A 13,776-nucleotide genomic window follows, 5' to 3' on the forward strand; every position below is an offset into this window, starting at 1 on the left:
TATATATATATATATATATATATATATATATATATATATATATATATATATATATATATATATATAGCAGGCTATGTTTTACAGAGATAAACATTCTAGAAGAAGCCTGTGTAAGTTTACAGTCCTTGTGATTGTATCCACATGTGTGCAAAGTATATACAGTATATATATATATATATATATATATATATATATATATATATATATATATATATATATATATATATATATATATATATATATATATATATATATATATATATATATATATATATATATATAAAAGCAGGCTATGTTTTACAGTTTGCACATACATTACACAATACATTAAAAAGAAGTGTACACTGTTTTGACACATTATTCCAAAGCACAAACAGCAGCAGATTTAATAAAAAAAATTAAAAAAAATCTAAAATATGCATAAAACTTACTACACATGATTTAAAACCAAGTTAAAACAATACATCATTGATGCATTAAAAATGAAAATTTACAATCTCAATATTGTATACCTTTTATGAGCAACAAGAATATATAATAAAAATTACATATCCTAACTGCTTCGTACATGACGTCTTGATGATATTTGTAGAATCACAAAATTAGTTTCCAATTGATACACTGTCAACCAATTATGAAAAGAAAACATTTTAAAAGCAAGATGCTTTGGCATCCATGGGTAGTGTTACTGTTTATACTCATTATGATTAATTAGCTTCAGGAGTTATATATGAACTTTACATGAATATGTCTTTAAAATATTGTTGTGCATAAGCCAGCAAATATTAATGGACAACTACTCATTAATCAGAGCAGCTGTATCCATGTCGATTGTCGAGAATATCTGGTACCATGTCATTATATGGTTTCTTTCATTAAAACTAAATTCATTAGTGAAGCCACCTTGAACCTTTCACCCACAGGAGAGAACAATTAAATAAATTTTTGTATGGACAAAGATAAAGAGAGATACGGACCTGTAAAGTATGTAAAGAATTGTATACGAGTGATGGAGCTGGGCTCAAGGTCACCTTCACTGATAACTTGCCTCATCTACATCAGTATAAAAATTTTGCAATACCATAATCAAGAGCCACTTCTGACTAGTGTACTGCTGTTTATTGAGCTATTACTGACCATTGAACCCATAATGACTAGGCTATTAATTATGTTGCTATCCGGGGAGGTTGATACACTGAATGATCGGCAGAGGGCATGGTCACGTTTGTCACCCCAACCACCGTTGCCTTTATGTTTCTTAACCTGGAACAAGAAAAAATCATGACATCAATAACCCATTTGCTTCTCAATTCGAATATCTGAGATGTAGCAAGTATATTTCCAATCTCACAACCAAATGGCTTTTTTTTTAAACCAAATGCTTCTTTTCTTTCCTGATACTTTATGGTATTCATAAGTGTAACTACTGTACAGGAATACCTTGCTATTCACAACCCAGTTTATTTGCAATTAATATTTTAACACCCCTATTCGAAATTCGCAAAGCATACCAGATGATTCGCAAATTTTTTTTTTTATATGTTACAGTTATTCTGTATTTAAAACCGTGTTGGCTAGCCACAGCTCTCATATTCTGCTGTTAGAAGTTAGTGCACGGTGGAACAAGCATGCTGCACAGTGAAGTGTTTTTGTTGTGTATTCATATGACAGATGTCGCCTTCATTGGTGAGCTCCGAAGCGACTCAAGAGGCCGATACAGGATCAGCAGGGTCGTCCACAGATGTTGCACGTGTGAAGGGCTACATCTAGTACAGGAGGGGTGGCAGCAGCGTCTTTCCAGCACTGGCACTTGTCTGCCTTGGTATGCAGTCATGCTAATTTGAAAGTAGAGTACTGGCACCTCTTGTGGTGCCCCTCCAAGCATTATGGTGTTGAGTGGTCATTTCCCACGTAAGGGGGTCGATTTGGCACTTTTTCAGGTTTGTCTTAAGATTATCCTTATACCTTTTCCGTTGTCTGCCAGCATTACATTTGCCATTCATTAGATAACTGTAAAGTAGCTGCTTTGGCAGTCAACTGTTATCTATGCGGGTAACATGGCCAGTCTAACATAGTTGTTCATGGATAATGGTAGCCTTGATGGTCCAACAGTTGGTGTCAGCGAGAATACTGGCATTTGTTCTCGTCTTCCCAGTGAACTCGGAGGATGGAACGTAGACTATACAGTAGTGAATACCATATTTTGCGGCATACAGGACCTGCTTTTTTCTCTCAAAATTTTACCCTCAAATCACCCTGCGTCCAATATGGTAAAGGTCAGAATTGGGGTCCAGCTTGGGATCTCAGCATCCCCCTAGTTTAAGAATCCAAACAACTTCAGGATGAATATACAGTGGTCCCTCGGTTAACCAACACAATTCGTTCCAGAGGGTCGTTCGTTAACCGAAAATTTCGTTAGCCGAATCCATTGTTTCAATGGGATTTTGGGTAATTGTTTCCAGCTCACCGAAAAATACATACAAAGTAAAGAAAAAATGCAGTAAAGTACACTTACTTTGAGGTGTGTATACTGTATAGAAGGCTCCTGGTTGATGATGCTGATGTGAATTTGAAGTGGGAGGTGGAAGAGGAGAAGGGAGAAGAGAAGGAAGTGGGGGTGGAGGAGAAGCATTTTACTGCTTCTTGGAAGGCAAGTCACCTTCCATAATAATGTCAGGAACCTCTGGACTGACAGATTCTCCAACAGGAAAATCCTTTCTCCTTTTTGAAGTTGAAGGCTGAGGGGTAGCATCTTTCTCCCGCTGCCTTTTAGAGAAGAAACTGTCAATTTTTGGTTGTGGGGCATTTCTCCTGATCATTAACTGGTTTTTGAAGGAGACCACTTTGTCCTCAACAGTACACAAAATAAATTCTGTTGTTTCCACATCAGGGTGCCTGGAAGCCAGTTTCCTGAACATCTCACATTAGTGAACAACATCTTTTAAATTGGAAGACATATAGTCATCAATTTCCTTTTCCTCCTCACCACTGTCTGTTTCTAGCATCTCATCCAGTTATTTCAAATCTTCAGGAGTAAGTTCCTGTTCATGAGACATCACAAGCTCTTCAACATCATCCTCCTCCACTTCGAGTCCCATTGACTGACCAATGGACACAATCTCCTTGTCCAACTCTGTTTCTTCCTCAAATCCCTCAAAATCATGGACTGCTGTTGGCCACAGTGCTTTCCATGCAGAATTCAGGGATCAAATGGAGACTTCTTGCCATGATGACACGATCAATTTTACAGCCTCCAGGATGTTGTATTGCATCCTCCAGAACTGTGACAGTGTTAGAACAGGTTCAGTGGAAGTTGCCTGATGACACCTTCTGAACATTTTCTTCATGTACAGCTTCTTGAAGTTACTGATTACATTCTGGTCCATTGGCTGCATAATTGATGTAGTGTTGGGAGGCAAAAACAACACTTTGACAAAGTCAAATCGAGCCTCCAAAGTGCTGGCAAGTTCAGGGTCATGACCAGGGGCAATATCCAGAAGGAGAAGAGCCTTTAAAGGAAGTTTATTGGTGGTTAGGTAGCTCTTCACAGAAGGGCAAAACACCTCAACAGCCCATTCATTAAAGAGCTCTCTTGTTACCCATGCCTTATGGATAGGACTTCCAATAAACACCAAGTTGTCCTCTTACCACCTTTTGTTGCTTGAACACCCTGGGGTTTTCAGAGTGGTAAACAAGCATGGGCTTCAGTCGGAAATCCCCTGAAACATTGGCACCAAGCAATAGAGGGAGACGGTCCTTCATGGGTTTATGCCCCGGTAAGGAAGTTTCATCTCTGGTGATGAGTGTCCTTTTGGGCATTTTCTTCCAGAACAGCCAGGTTTCATCCACATTGAACACTTGCTGTGGAAGATAATTTTCTTCATCCATCAGTTCCTTGAACTCCACTACAAATTTTGCTGCTCCTTCTTTATCTGCACTGGCAGCTTCACCATGCCTAACAACACAAAAAATGTCACTTTTTTTCTTAAATTTATCGAACCAGCCCTTGCTGGCTCTAAACTCTTCAAACTCAGTTTCAGAAGAACTAAGTTGCTCTTCCTTCAAGTGTTCGTATACTTCCCTGCCTCTTTCACAAATAAATTCACTAGAAATTGAATCTCCTTTCATTTGTTTTTCCTTAATCCAAATAAGAAATAACCTCTCTGTTTCTGCAATTAATGATCTACCTTTAAACACTCTGGTAGATTTATCTCTCACTTTAATTTCTTTAAATTTGTCTTTCTGCGCAAGAATTGTCGACACAGTTGATGCCGACATGCCATATTCTTTACTAAACACATTTGTTCTAATGCCCTCTTCATGTTTCTTAATGATTTCCTGTTTCACTTGAATTGAAATCGCCTTTCTAGATTTCTTTGGACCCATGCTGGATTCAATACAGTAATTTCACCACGAAAGTTTAAAGTTCACTAGCTGTAATTAAAAATTATTTTAATTAAATCAACACTGCACTATATATTATCAATAAGTTAAATAAATTTCAGAATGACCAATAATTGTACTGTAAAAATGTAAAAATACTCTGTGTTCAAGAGATCCACAAGCAAGATGTTTCCTCCACTGTAGAGAGAGTTAAACAGACACCTTGGCTGATGGGCGCACCAAAAACTAGTTCCCTGTACTGCAATTATGTTAAATAAGTATTAAAATGACTCATAATTTTAATATACCGGTAAAACTTGCAAAGATATTAAAGAGCACAACCTTCTTGATATTTACTCCAATGGAAACGAATGTAAGCCCTAGAACCGATTACTGTATTGGCGGACTAATCTTCCAGCTGGTGAGCAAGCCAAAACATGTTGACTTGTTTTCGTAAGGATGTCGTTAATCGAATTTTTGTTCGTTAAACGAATTGAAGATTCTTATGGAAGGTAATTAGTTAACCGAAATTTCGTTATCCGAACCGTTTGTTAACCAAGGGACCACTGTATATGGTATATAACAAGAATAATTCCATTTAACAAAGAGAACAATTAAAACAATAATAAATAAACAAGGAGCATTCAGTAAATGACTGTGATAATTCTTGAAACTGCCGACAGTGGTCAGGCAAACCACTCGTTGTCATTGATGTTTACAGATTTCCCACCAATAACCAGTGTTATATTTCTTGTATAAACGTGTAACTGCCTTATAAAATAAAACAAATCTTCATTGAGGCACGAAATGCTTCAATTACCGGCTAATGCTCAACAAACAAAGGAACAACGGTCTACCCACCTGGCAGCCATTTTTGTTTTGTTTTGGTAACGTTACGATAGTACATACTGGCATGTTTTGGAATGAATGTTTTCTTTTTACAAATAGTGGCAATAAATTTTTTGTAACAACATTAAAATTCCCCTCAATTTTATTTTTCCAACATATTTCATGCTAAATTTAGGATGCGTCCTATACGCCGGTGCATCTTACATGCCGCAAAATATGGTACTTAATCTCATGGGGAAAATTAGGGTACGTTCTACAACTACTAAAAGTCAACAGTAATGCTACAAAAGTTTTGGGGAAATCATTACAGTACTCCAATGTTGGTTAGAAATAAAGATAATATAACACAATACACTAAGAGCATGGGTGTTTGTGTGGAAAGTGAAAGTGTGTGAAGTGGCTGACTCACTACTCCAGCCAAGTCCCGTGACATTACATACAGCTCAGTAGACACAAACAGGCATGCAAGCATGCATGCATGCACACATACTGTACTACGTTTCACAACCCTTTCTGGAGCAGTAATGCTATAAAATATGTAGAAAATCATTAAAATACTCTAATGTGGCTTAGAAATAAACATAATATAATATACTGTAAAACTAGTGCTCCATATTTTCTACAGAATGCAAAATAGGGAATCTTTCTTGCATAAATGAATTGTGGATAGAAATAAGGTAGCTGCATAAAGTGAGGGTCCAGTGTACTTTGATTTTCGGGTTGTTTTCATCAAATCAATCCTGGTATTTTCTTTTTATCAGGTCGAGGGTCTTGTTGCAGGGTTTTGTGATGACAGCTTTGATGGGACCCCATTCGGCAACTGGATTTTGGTTGTTTGTTGTTGGGTTGTTTATCAGCTCATCGTTGAGCTGCTCTCAGGAAGCATGTGCTACTGCTTGATCGTCCAGTCGCTTAGTGTTAAGGCCTGTTCTAGAGGCTTGTTGTCTTCGCTGTTTTGGGGCGACATGAAGTGCGAACTTAGTTCTGACAAGACGATGATCAGTGTCGCAGTAATCTGAGCCATGCATGGCTTGGGTGATGAGGACATCTCAGATATCTCTTTCTCTGGCAATGATGTTGTCAATGAGATGCCAATGTTTGGATTGTGGGGGTTGCCAAGAACCCTTGAACTTGTCAGCCTGCCTAAACAAGGTGTTGGTGATGGTGAGATTGTGTTCAGCACACTTGCTGAGGAGTAAGCTGTTGGGATTACACTTACCTACTCCGTTTCTCCCTATGGTTCCTTGCCATATGTCAGCATCTCTGCCAACTCTGGCATTGAAGTCACCTAGGAGCACAACCTCACTCACTCATGCATGCACACTCACTCATGCATGCATACTCACTCAAGCACTGAATTATGCATGCACACTCACACTGTTTTTTGTAGGGTTTTTATAGTACTGTACAGTCTTGTAGTTATTTTATTGCATTACAGCATGAGTGTACCTGTACAGTCTCTCCTCGACTTATGACCACCCGGACATAAGACGGCCACGGTTGTATAAAACATTTTTCACATTACGTATTTTCGAGTCCCGACGTTAGTGATCGCGCTGTGTACTGACAAAATTTTCGTTTGTAATTCCCTTTAAAATGGCTGGCAAGTGTAACAGTGAGAGTTCTCATGGTGCTGAGAAGAAAAAGACACACCCATTTTAGAATTTCTATGTATTATTTTCGCCTTTTCTACTTACGAGCAATTGGACTTACGACCTGGTCGTCGGGACGGAACCACGTCGCAAGTCGAGGAGAGACTGTATATTGAAAAATATGTGGTGAAAATTGCCGGCTGGGAACATATCTCCCCATTTACATTAATTCTTCCAGGGAAATTTGTTTTTTGCAATGACTTTTAGGAATGCAACCTTTGCAATAACCTGGGTATTCCTGTATTATTATTCACACATCAAAATTCTTACAGAAATTCAGACAAACCTTCAAGATATTGGTACTTTACTTCCTTTAGGAATTATAAAACCAGTTTCATACAAATTTTATACATGGATAAAAAAGTACTGTAACCACAATTTTGGTAACCAGTAGAATTTAACATTTTCTTAACACCATGCTTTAAACCTGAAAATTTTATTCAATTAAAAAGTGATAACATATCTGGAATCTAAAATGACAAACACAGAGTGAATGTGACTTTACAGTAAGTTATCAGAAAATCTTCCCATACCCTTCTAATAAGTGTTAAATAATGCACGAAGCTACTGATTAGTAATGTTACTTTGAATGTTATCAGTGAAGAAGTATATACCTTTTTTGGTGGAGTATGAACAACCACAAGCTGACGTGGAAAAAGTGTGCGTTGTCCAGCTTGCAATGCTCGATGCACCTTGATAAGAACTGCACGGGAGCTGCAATCCTTTTTTTTATGGTGTACACCACTGAAAACATTAAGAGAACTATATTAAGATTGATTTACACCAATCAATAATGAGATGCCCATGTGATAGTTGATTATCATCACTTTTCACCATTCATATTTCAATAAATCCCTTTTTATGAGAGTGAATGCCCTCTAATATTGCCTATACTGTATATGAACATATTATATAGTAAACAAAAGAGGATCATTCAAATTTTATAAAATTTCTAATCTTAATCAAAATCTTAGGTAAGATACACAGCCATACACAATTATATAGAGCAGTGGTATGCTACCATCAAAATACTTGGGTATCTAAGAGTGTTAACCTGGTAACATACAAACCACTGTCAATCTTTTTCTTTTTAGAATAAAAAGATCAGGATGAAACTCTGAATTCAGTTAACATTACTGGGATATAGTTTATATGCCTTAGGTGTAAAGCACAGGAGGATATCATCATCTGGAACAAATGTATATAAACTTTGGCTTTCTTTAGGTGGATGATCAGAGTTTCATGAGGGGCCATTCAAAAGGAAATGCAGACTAAAATAAGTTATCAAGAAGAAGTTATAATGTTCTATAATTGTTGAGTAACAAAATGGTTGTTATAAAATGCTAAAATTTAGTAAACTGGCTTCATCACTTTCGCCTAAAACAACCTCATGCAATGATTCTTTGCTTACCATTCTCCGATGTGGAAGACTCGAGGTGCACGAAGAACAAGTGTGTGCAGCTTCTGTGTCAAACAAGTGTTACTGACATGAAGCAGTGACCAGTCCCAGTTGTAGTCATCATGATCACAAAACTTAGTACTACAAGCCTTTATCTGCTGCCACACACTATGGTTGAAGGCAAATCCCATGTTGTGTTTTGATGACACCCACTGAGTCACTTCAACCTGCAACAAATATGTTATGTCCAAGTCTACAATCATATGCAGCTGTAAAAAAAATGTATGTATGTACAGGGATCCAAAGAAACAAAATAATCAAATTCCATTTTTTCTAGAAAAATCGGTAAACATTATAAATAGCCAAAAACATGATTAACCTCAAAAGCAACAAATACATATGAGACAGTAACTCCTATCAGCAGCCTCCATCATCCCCTACTGGTTGTCCTCACTTCCCACTCATTATTCAATTTTATTCACTAATTTTAATATTGAAGACATTATTGTATCCCTTGAGATACAAATTTTTTGCTAAATATGCACCTCTAATTGGTGTTATGAAACCTTTTCCCACTTATACAAATTTGGGTCTTGGTAAAAATTCAAATCACGTGCCCCCAGGAGTCAGCTGGGGCAGTGGGGCAGCCACATCCCCCTAGCACTTTCCTTACCAGGCTGAAGTAGGAGTTAGGTTATTGTTATTTTTTAAAACAGATTTGGGGTACATAAACATTACTTTTTCATATTTTTCATTCAGTTACATGCACATACAATCCTACAGTACAGGTACTCCTCGACTTACGACAACCCGGACATACGACAGCCGCAGTCGTATAAAATATTTTTCAAATTACGTATTTTCGAGTCCCAACGTTAGTGATCGCACTGTGTACTGACAAAATTTTCATTTGTAATTCCCTTTAAAATGGCTAGCAAGCATAGAAGTGAGAGTTCTCATGGTGCTGAGAAGAAAAAGAGGCACCCCCTCATTACTGATTTTTTTATTATATTATATATATATATATATATATATATATATATATATATATATATATATATATATATATATATATATATATATATGCTGATAATATTTGTATGAGAATATATATATATATATATATATATATATATATATATATATATATGCTGATAACCACAAGGAAAAAGTAAACACAAAGAAGATTTGTAACCAGGTGAGAAGGTTGGGTCAGCTTACCCTCTGACCTGACCACTGACCACTGTAGTGCTTTTGTGAAGATTAGTAGGGTCATTACCTATACCTGACCACTGTGGACTTGATCTCACCCTCCTGTGTATATATATAACTTGTTTTGTACTTATCCTTAGTCTGTACTCACCCCTGAAGATGTGAATTGCACGAAAGCGCTTGGGAACTTCGTGTTTTCTTCTTTCCTTGTGGTTATCAGCACATACATACATACATACATACATACATACATACATACATACATACATACATACATACATACATACATACATACATACATACATATATATATATATATATATATATATATATATATATATATATATATATATATATATATATATATATATATATATATATATATATATATATATATATATATATATATATATATGGCTGAAATGCAATCTCCTGCAGTTTTGAGATGCGCAAGCCACACAACACATTGGAATTGAAATACGAATCCTACTAAACAACAAATATATTGTAATCAGGAGGGGTGTGCAGCCACACAGACCCCAAATAGCTGGAGCCGGCCCTGCAGTCATGCGTAAAGCAGCCAGCTTCTATGCAAATGGCGCCACTGGCGGCTGTGTTAAACTTTGATTTAGCTTTTCCTTAATAGTTTTAGCTGCATATTTTCATTTTGATAGTATTTTATTAATGTTTTTAATGTGTTAGGTACTAAATTACATTAGTTATGTAATATTTATCATTAGTTAAGTAGGTTTTTCTCTCGTTTGTGAACCAATCTCATGTTTTTGGGGTAAGATATTGGAGTATTTTTGTTATTGGGAACCGAACCCTATTTTACCCTTATGTTTTTCTATTCAAGATATGAAAATTCGCCTAACAAATGTTTTTTTAACCTAACCCATTCGTATCTCAAGGGATACCTGTGTTGTTAAAAAAATATACAGGGTATATTAACTGAAGGTACAATCACTCCAAAAGGTATCTTTACGGAGGGGTTCGATGAATTTCAAAATGAACACTGCAGCTTCTGTTGTCTCGGTAGGGTTGTCAAAATCCTTCATCAGTTGTAACATATTATCTCACAAAATCGTAAAGATACCCTTTGGAGTGACTGTACATGGGTCACACTGAAAGTGATACAGATTGCAAACACAACTCTATTGTAGTTCTAAGTTTACCGGAGGAAGTATTTTAAAACCAACATTTTTCTCGTGCAGGCAGTTACTATCTACAGTCTACCAACACAAAATTAAGACTTCCTAATTTTGTGTTCATTGTTTAAAACAATCCTACTTGTTAAGAGCCTTATATTATGAACAGAATTACAAGACCTTTCTTGCATCGGTGTGGAAATTATAATTTTTAAGATAGTTTCCTAAAGTAATGAGTGAACATTTGGAGCAGGCTCGGGGAATGGCAGCAGCCAGAAGTCGCAACATGTGCAAGAAGTCCTCAGCCACATAATGATCTTCCTCCAAGAATAGCACCAATCCTGTGTGGTTCTTCAAGATCCACACATCATCAAAAATTCTGAAAAAGTTTTATATTTTATTCTAAAACATTCTTATATATACCTGGGCAAAAAAATACCCAGTAAGGAGCAATTCATGAATATGATGCCAACACTTTATGCTATATGAGGGAAAGTAATCCAAATATCGCTCGCCAACCTGTGACAACCATTTATCAAAATAAGACATTAGAGGTCACAATTTGCTCTTAAGACATGAGAGATGATGAGTCCTGACCCTGTACAACTACTCCTTTTAGAGCAAAGACTCCATCCATTTCATTTGACAAAGTTAAAAAACAAGTTCACAGTAACAACTCCCTCACAGTAATATCTCCGTTAGCTGGAATCCCTCAAACCCGGAAATCTCCGATAGCCGGAATTCAGATTTTCTCGGAAAACAGTTTTCCGGAAAATTCCGGCTTTGGGAATGATTTTCCAAGAAGCACATTTTCTGGAATATTCCGAGAAAATTTTCCCAATTCCCGGAAAATTACGGGGATGGGGGATATTTTTTCGGATTCGAGAGATGATGTAATGGGTAATTTCTGAAACTTCCAAGAACATTTTTCCATTACCCGGAAAATTCCAGGGATGGGGGACATTTTCCAGGCGGTCATATGTCTGGGTGGTCTTATGTCAAGTACGTCATAAGTCGAGGAGTACCTGTATACAGTGGGGTATGCTATAATGAATCTAATTGGTTCTAGAACCTCGTTCGTTATGGCATTAGTTCGTTATAGGATTAATCCGTTCCAGGCCCCCAAATACAACCACTTAACACTGAAAAATTTCTGTGGAAATTGTAAAAAATACGGTACTTTATCTTACCTTAGTGTTGTTAGTATACAGGACAGGAGGCAGAGGAGGAGGGGGGAGGAGAGAATTATGGAGAAGAGGTGGAAGGAAAGGAGTCATCCTTCCTAGCCCTCTTTGGTGACTGTCTTACAGGCACTTTGTCTGTTTATTTATAATTTCTTTCTTAGTTTCAAAGGTTATTAGCTTTCTCACTCGCTTTTGACGATTCATTGTTACAATTGTACACAGGTATAACAAAATAGTTATAAAAATAACACGAATTTCCACATCAAAAGACGAAATTTCAACAAGTTCAGTGGTGCACTGTCTACACAATGAACCAATATGGCGCCTGACGCTCTTGTTGTGAGCCGCGGTACAACAATACTCATGCGCCAGACGAAATAGTCCCGTATTCATCCGCGTTCGTTGTAGGAGTTGCGTTCGTTATAGCATTCTCAATTTTATAGGTAAAACCGTTTGTTATAGGAATATTCGTAATAGAATCCGTTTGTTATAGCATACCCCACTGTATATATAAAAACTGGTACTAGTTTGAGACAACCTGTGAAGTGGAAGCCATCTATTAAAAAGAAAGAGACAGAAAAAAAAAGAATCTCCAAGTTATATTCATCATGCCTGTCAATTGGGAGTTTTCTTTCCTCATAAATATGAAAATGACACACACCCAACAAGATCCCCTTTTTGCCAGCATAGAATTTTGGTGCAGTTCTGAGTTTTAGGAGCTAATTCTCTATTGTACAATCTGCTCAATGGGGAAGATGAGCTGCTTGGTGACATTACTCATTACCAGCCATGTTTAAAGAGTTTATTGTAACCTCAAACATCTAATTTTTTGAGCAACAGCTGTCAAGACCGAAAAGCGATCTTTGGGTTAAATCAAGTCACACATAACCTAAGCTTTTACTGGGAGGAATGTTTGTAAACTTTGACACACACACATATTCAAAGGTCACCCTAAACAGGTGGCAAGTTACAAAATAGAGCCACATTGATACATGCACGTCACCCCAATTGTGCCATGTAACATAACAGTAAAGTCCAATAAAACTTTTGCACACGCACACACTGTCAAAGTAACTGAACAACGCAAGGAAAACTATCATTCTGATTAAATAAAGAGTAAAATGGCAACCATGGAAATACAGCTTCAAGCAAAATTTACCCGGTAGCCACTTTTCACTCCTAAATAAACAATTTGAAGTTATAATTAAATCATGTGACAAAACTTACTTGTTGGCCTTCCACCACCAGTGATGTTTAGTCTGTGTGAAGCGTGCCTCTCGGTAGTGTTTGTATAAGTCTGGTGTGCCGACACATTTACTTTGTGCCGCTCTAGAAATAAAAATATATAATAGCTCAGCGATATTAAATTTACTTCTTGGTTTCCATTTAGTGTCAGATTATTGCCTGAGTTTAGGATACTTGAATTTGGTTTCCTCAAGAGTAAGGGTATCAATATATCAAACACTTTAGCATACTAAAATGCACCTGACACCCCCTGAAATTTTTTTTATCATTCCATATGTTAAGAGCCAAGTCAACATCTATACTTGCTAACCAGAAAAGAGACACTCCCCCACACTCATCAGGTAACCCAATCTGACAAACTTCAATAGATACAGTACCACAATTACCTGAAAATCATTCTTGAATCTGAACACTAATCATGCAAGTAGCTTAAAAATATGTTGCATAAGCATCCCTACTTCAGGTGGCAGAATGTCTGAAAGAACAAACAAAAGGTCTGCTGTTGTTTACATAAGTTTCAGGCCAACCACTGCAGTGAGTGAATGTACAGTATAATAGAACTTATTTATATGTTCTCTCTCTAGGGCAAAAGCCTTTCAAACTCAAGGGGTTAGGATAAGTGTGTTCAGTTCTTTACTGACTGGATGCTGGTACAAAGCTGTAGTAGATAATGGTGAAGTCTGGGTGTAACAAGATCACAGTAC

The 13,776-nt window shown here is 36.8% G+C and overlaps 1 protein-coding gene across 1 annotated transcript in view; it reads right to left on the bottom strand.

The window, feature by feature from the left end:
• Positions 1 to 291: 291 nt before the first annotated feature.
• LOC121873036 (alpha-1,6-mannosyl-glycoprotein 2-beta-N-acetylglucosaminyltransferase-like) overlaps positions 292 to 13,776 on the bottom strand; it is a 29,412-nt gene continuing 15,927 nt past the window's right edge. The window contains exons 6-10 of the mRNA XM_042376340.1: positions 13,055 to 13,156; positions 10,824 to 11,022; positions 8,296 to 8,510; positions 7,499 to 7,628; positions 292 to 1,263 (exon numbers count right to left, since the gene is read on the bottom strand). Coding sequence (XP_042232274.1) covers positions 1,087 to 1,263; positions 7,499 to 7,628; positions 8,296 to 8,510; positions 10,824 to 11,022; positions 13,055 to 13,156 — 823 coding nt within the window. The 3' untranslated portion in view covers positions 292 to 1,086. The remainder of the gene's footprint in view (positions 1,264 to 7,498; positions 7,629 to 8,295; positions 8,511 to 10,823; positions 11,023 to 13,054; positions 13,157 to 13,776) is intronic.

This window comes from Homarus americanus, unplaced genomic scaffold, assembly GCF_018991925.1.
Source record: "Homarus americanus isolate GMGI-L3 unplaced genomic scaffold, GMGI_Hamer_2.0 scaffold11022, whole genome shotgun sequence".
Lineage (NCBI taxonomy): Eukaryota > Metazoa > Arthropoda > Malacostraca > Decapoda > Nephropidae > Homarus > Homarus americanus.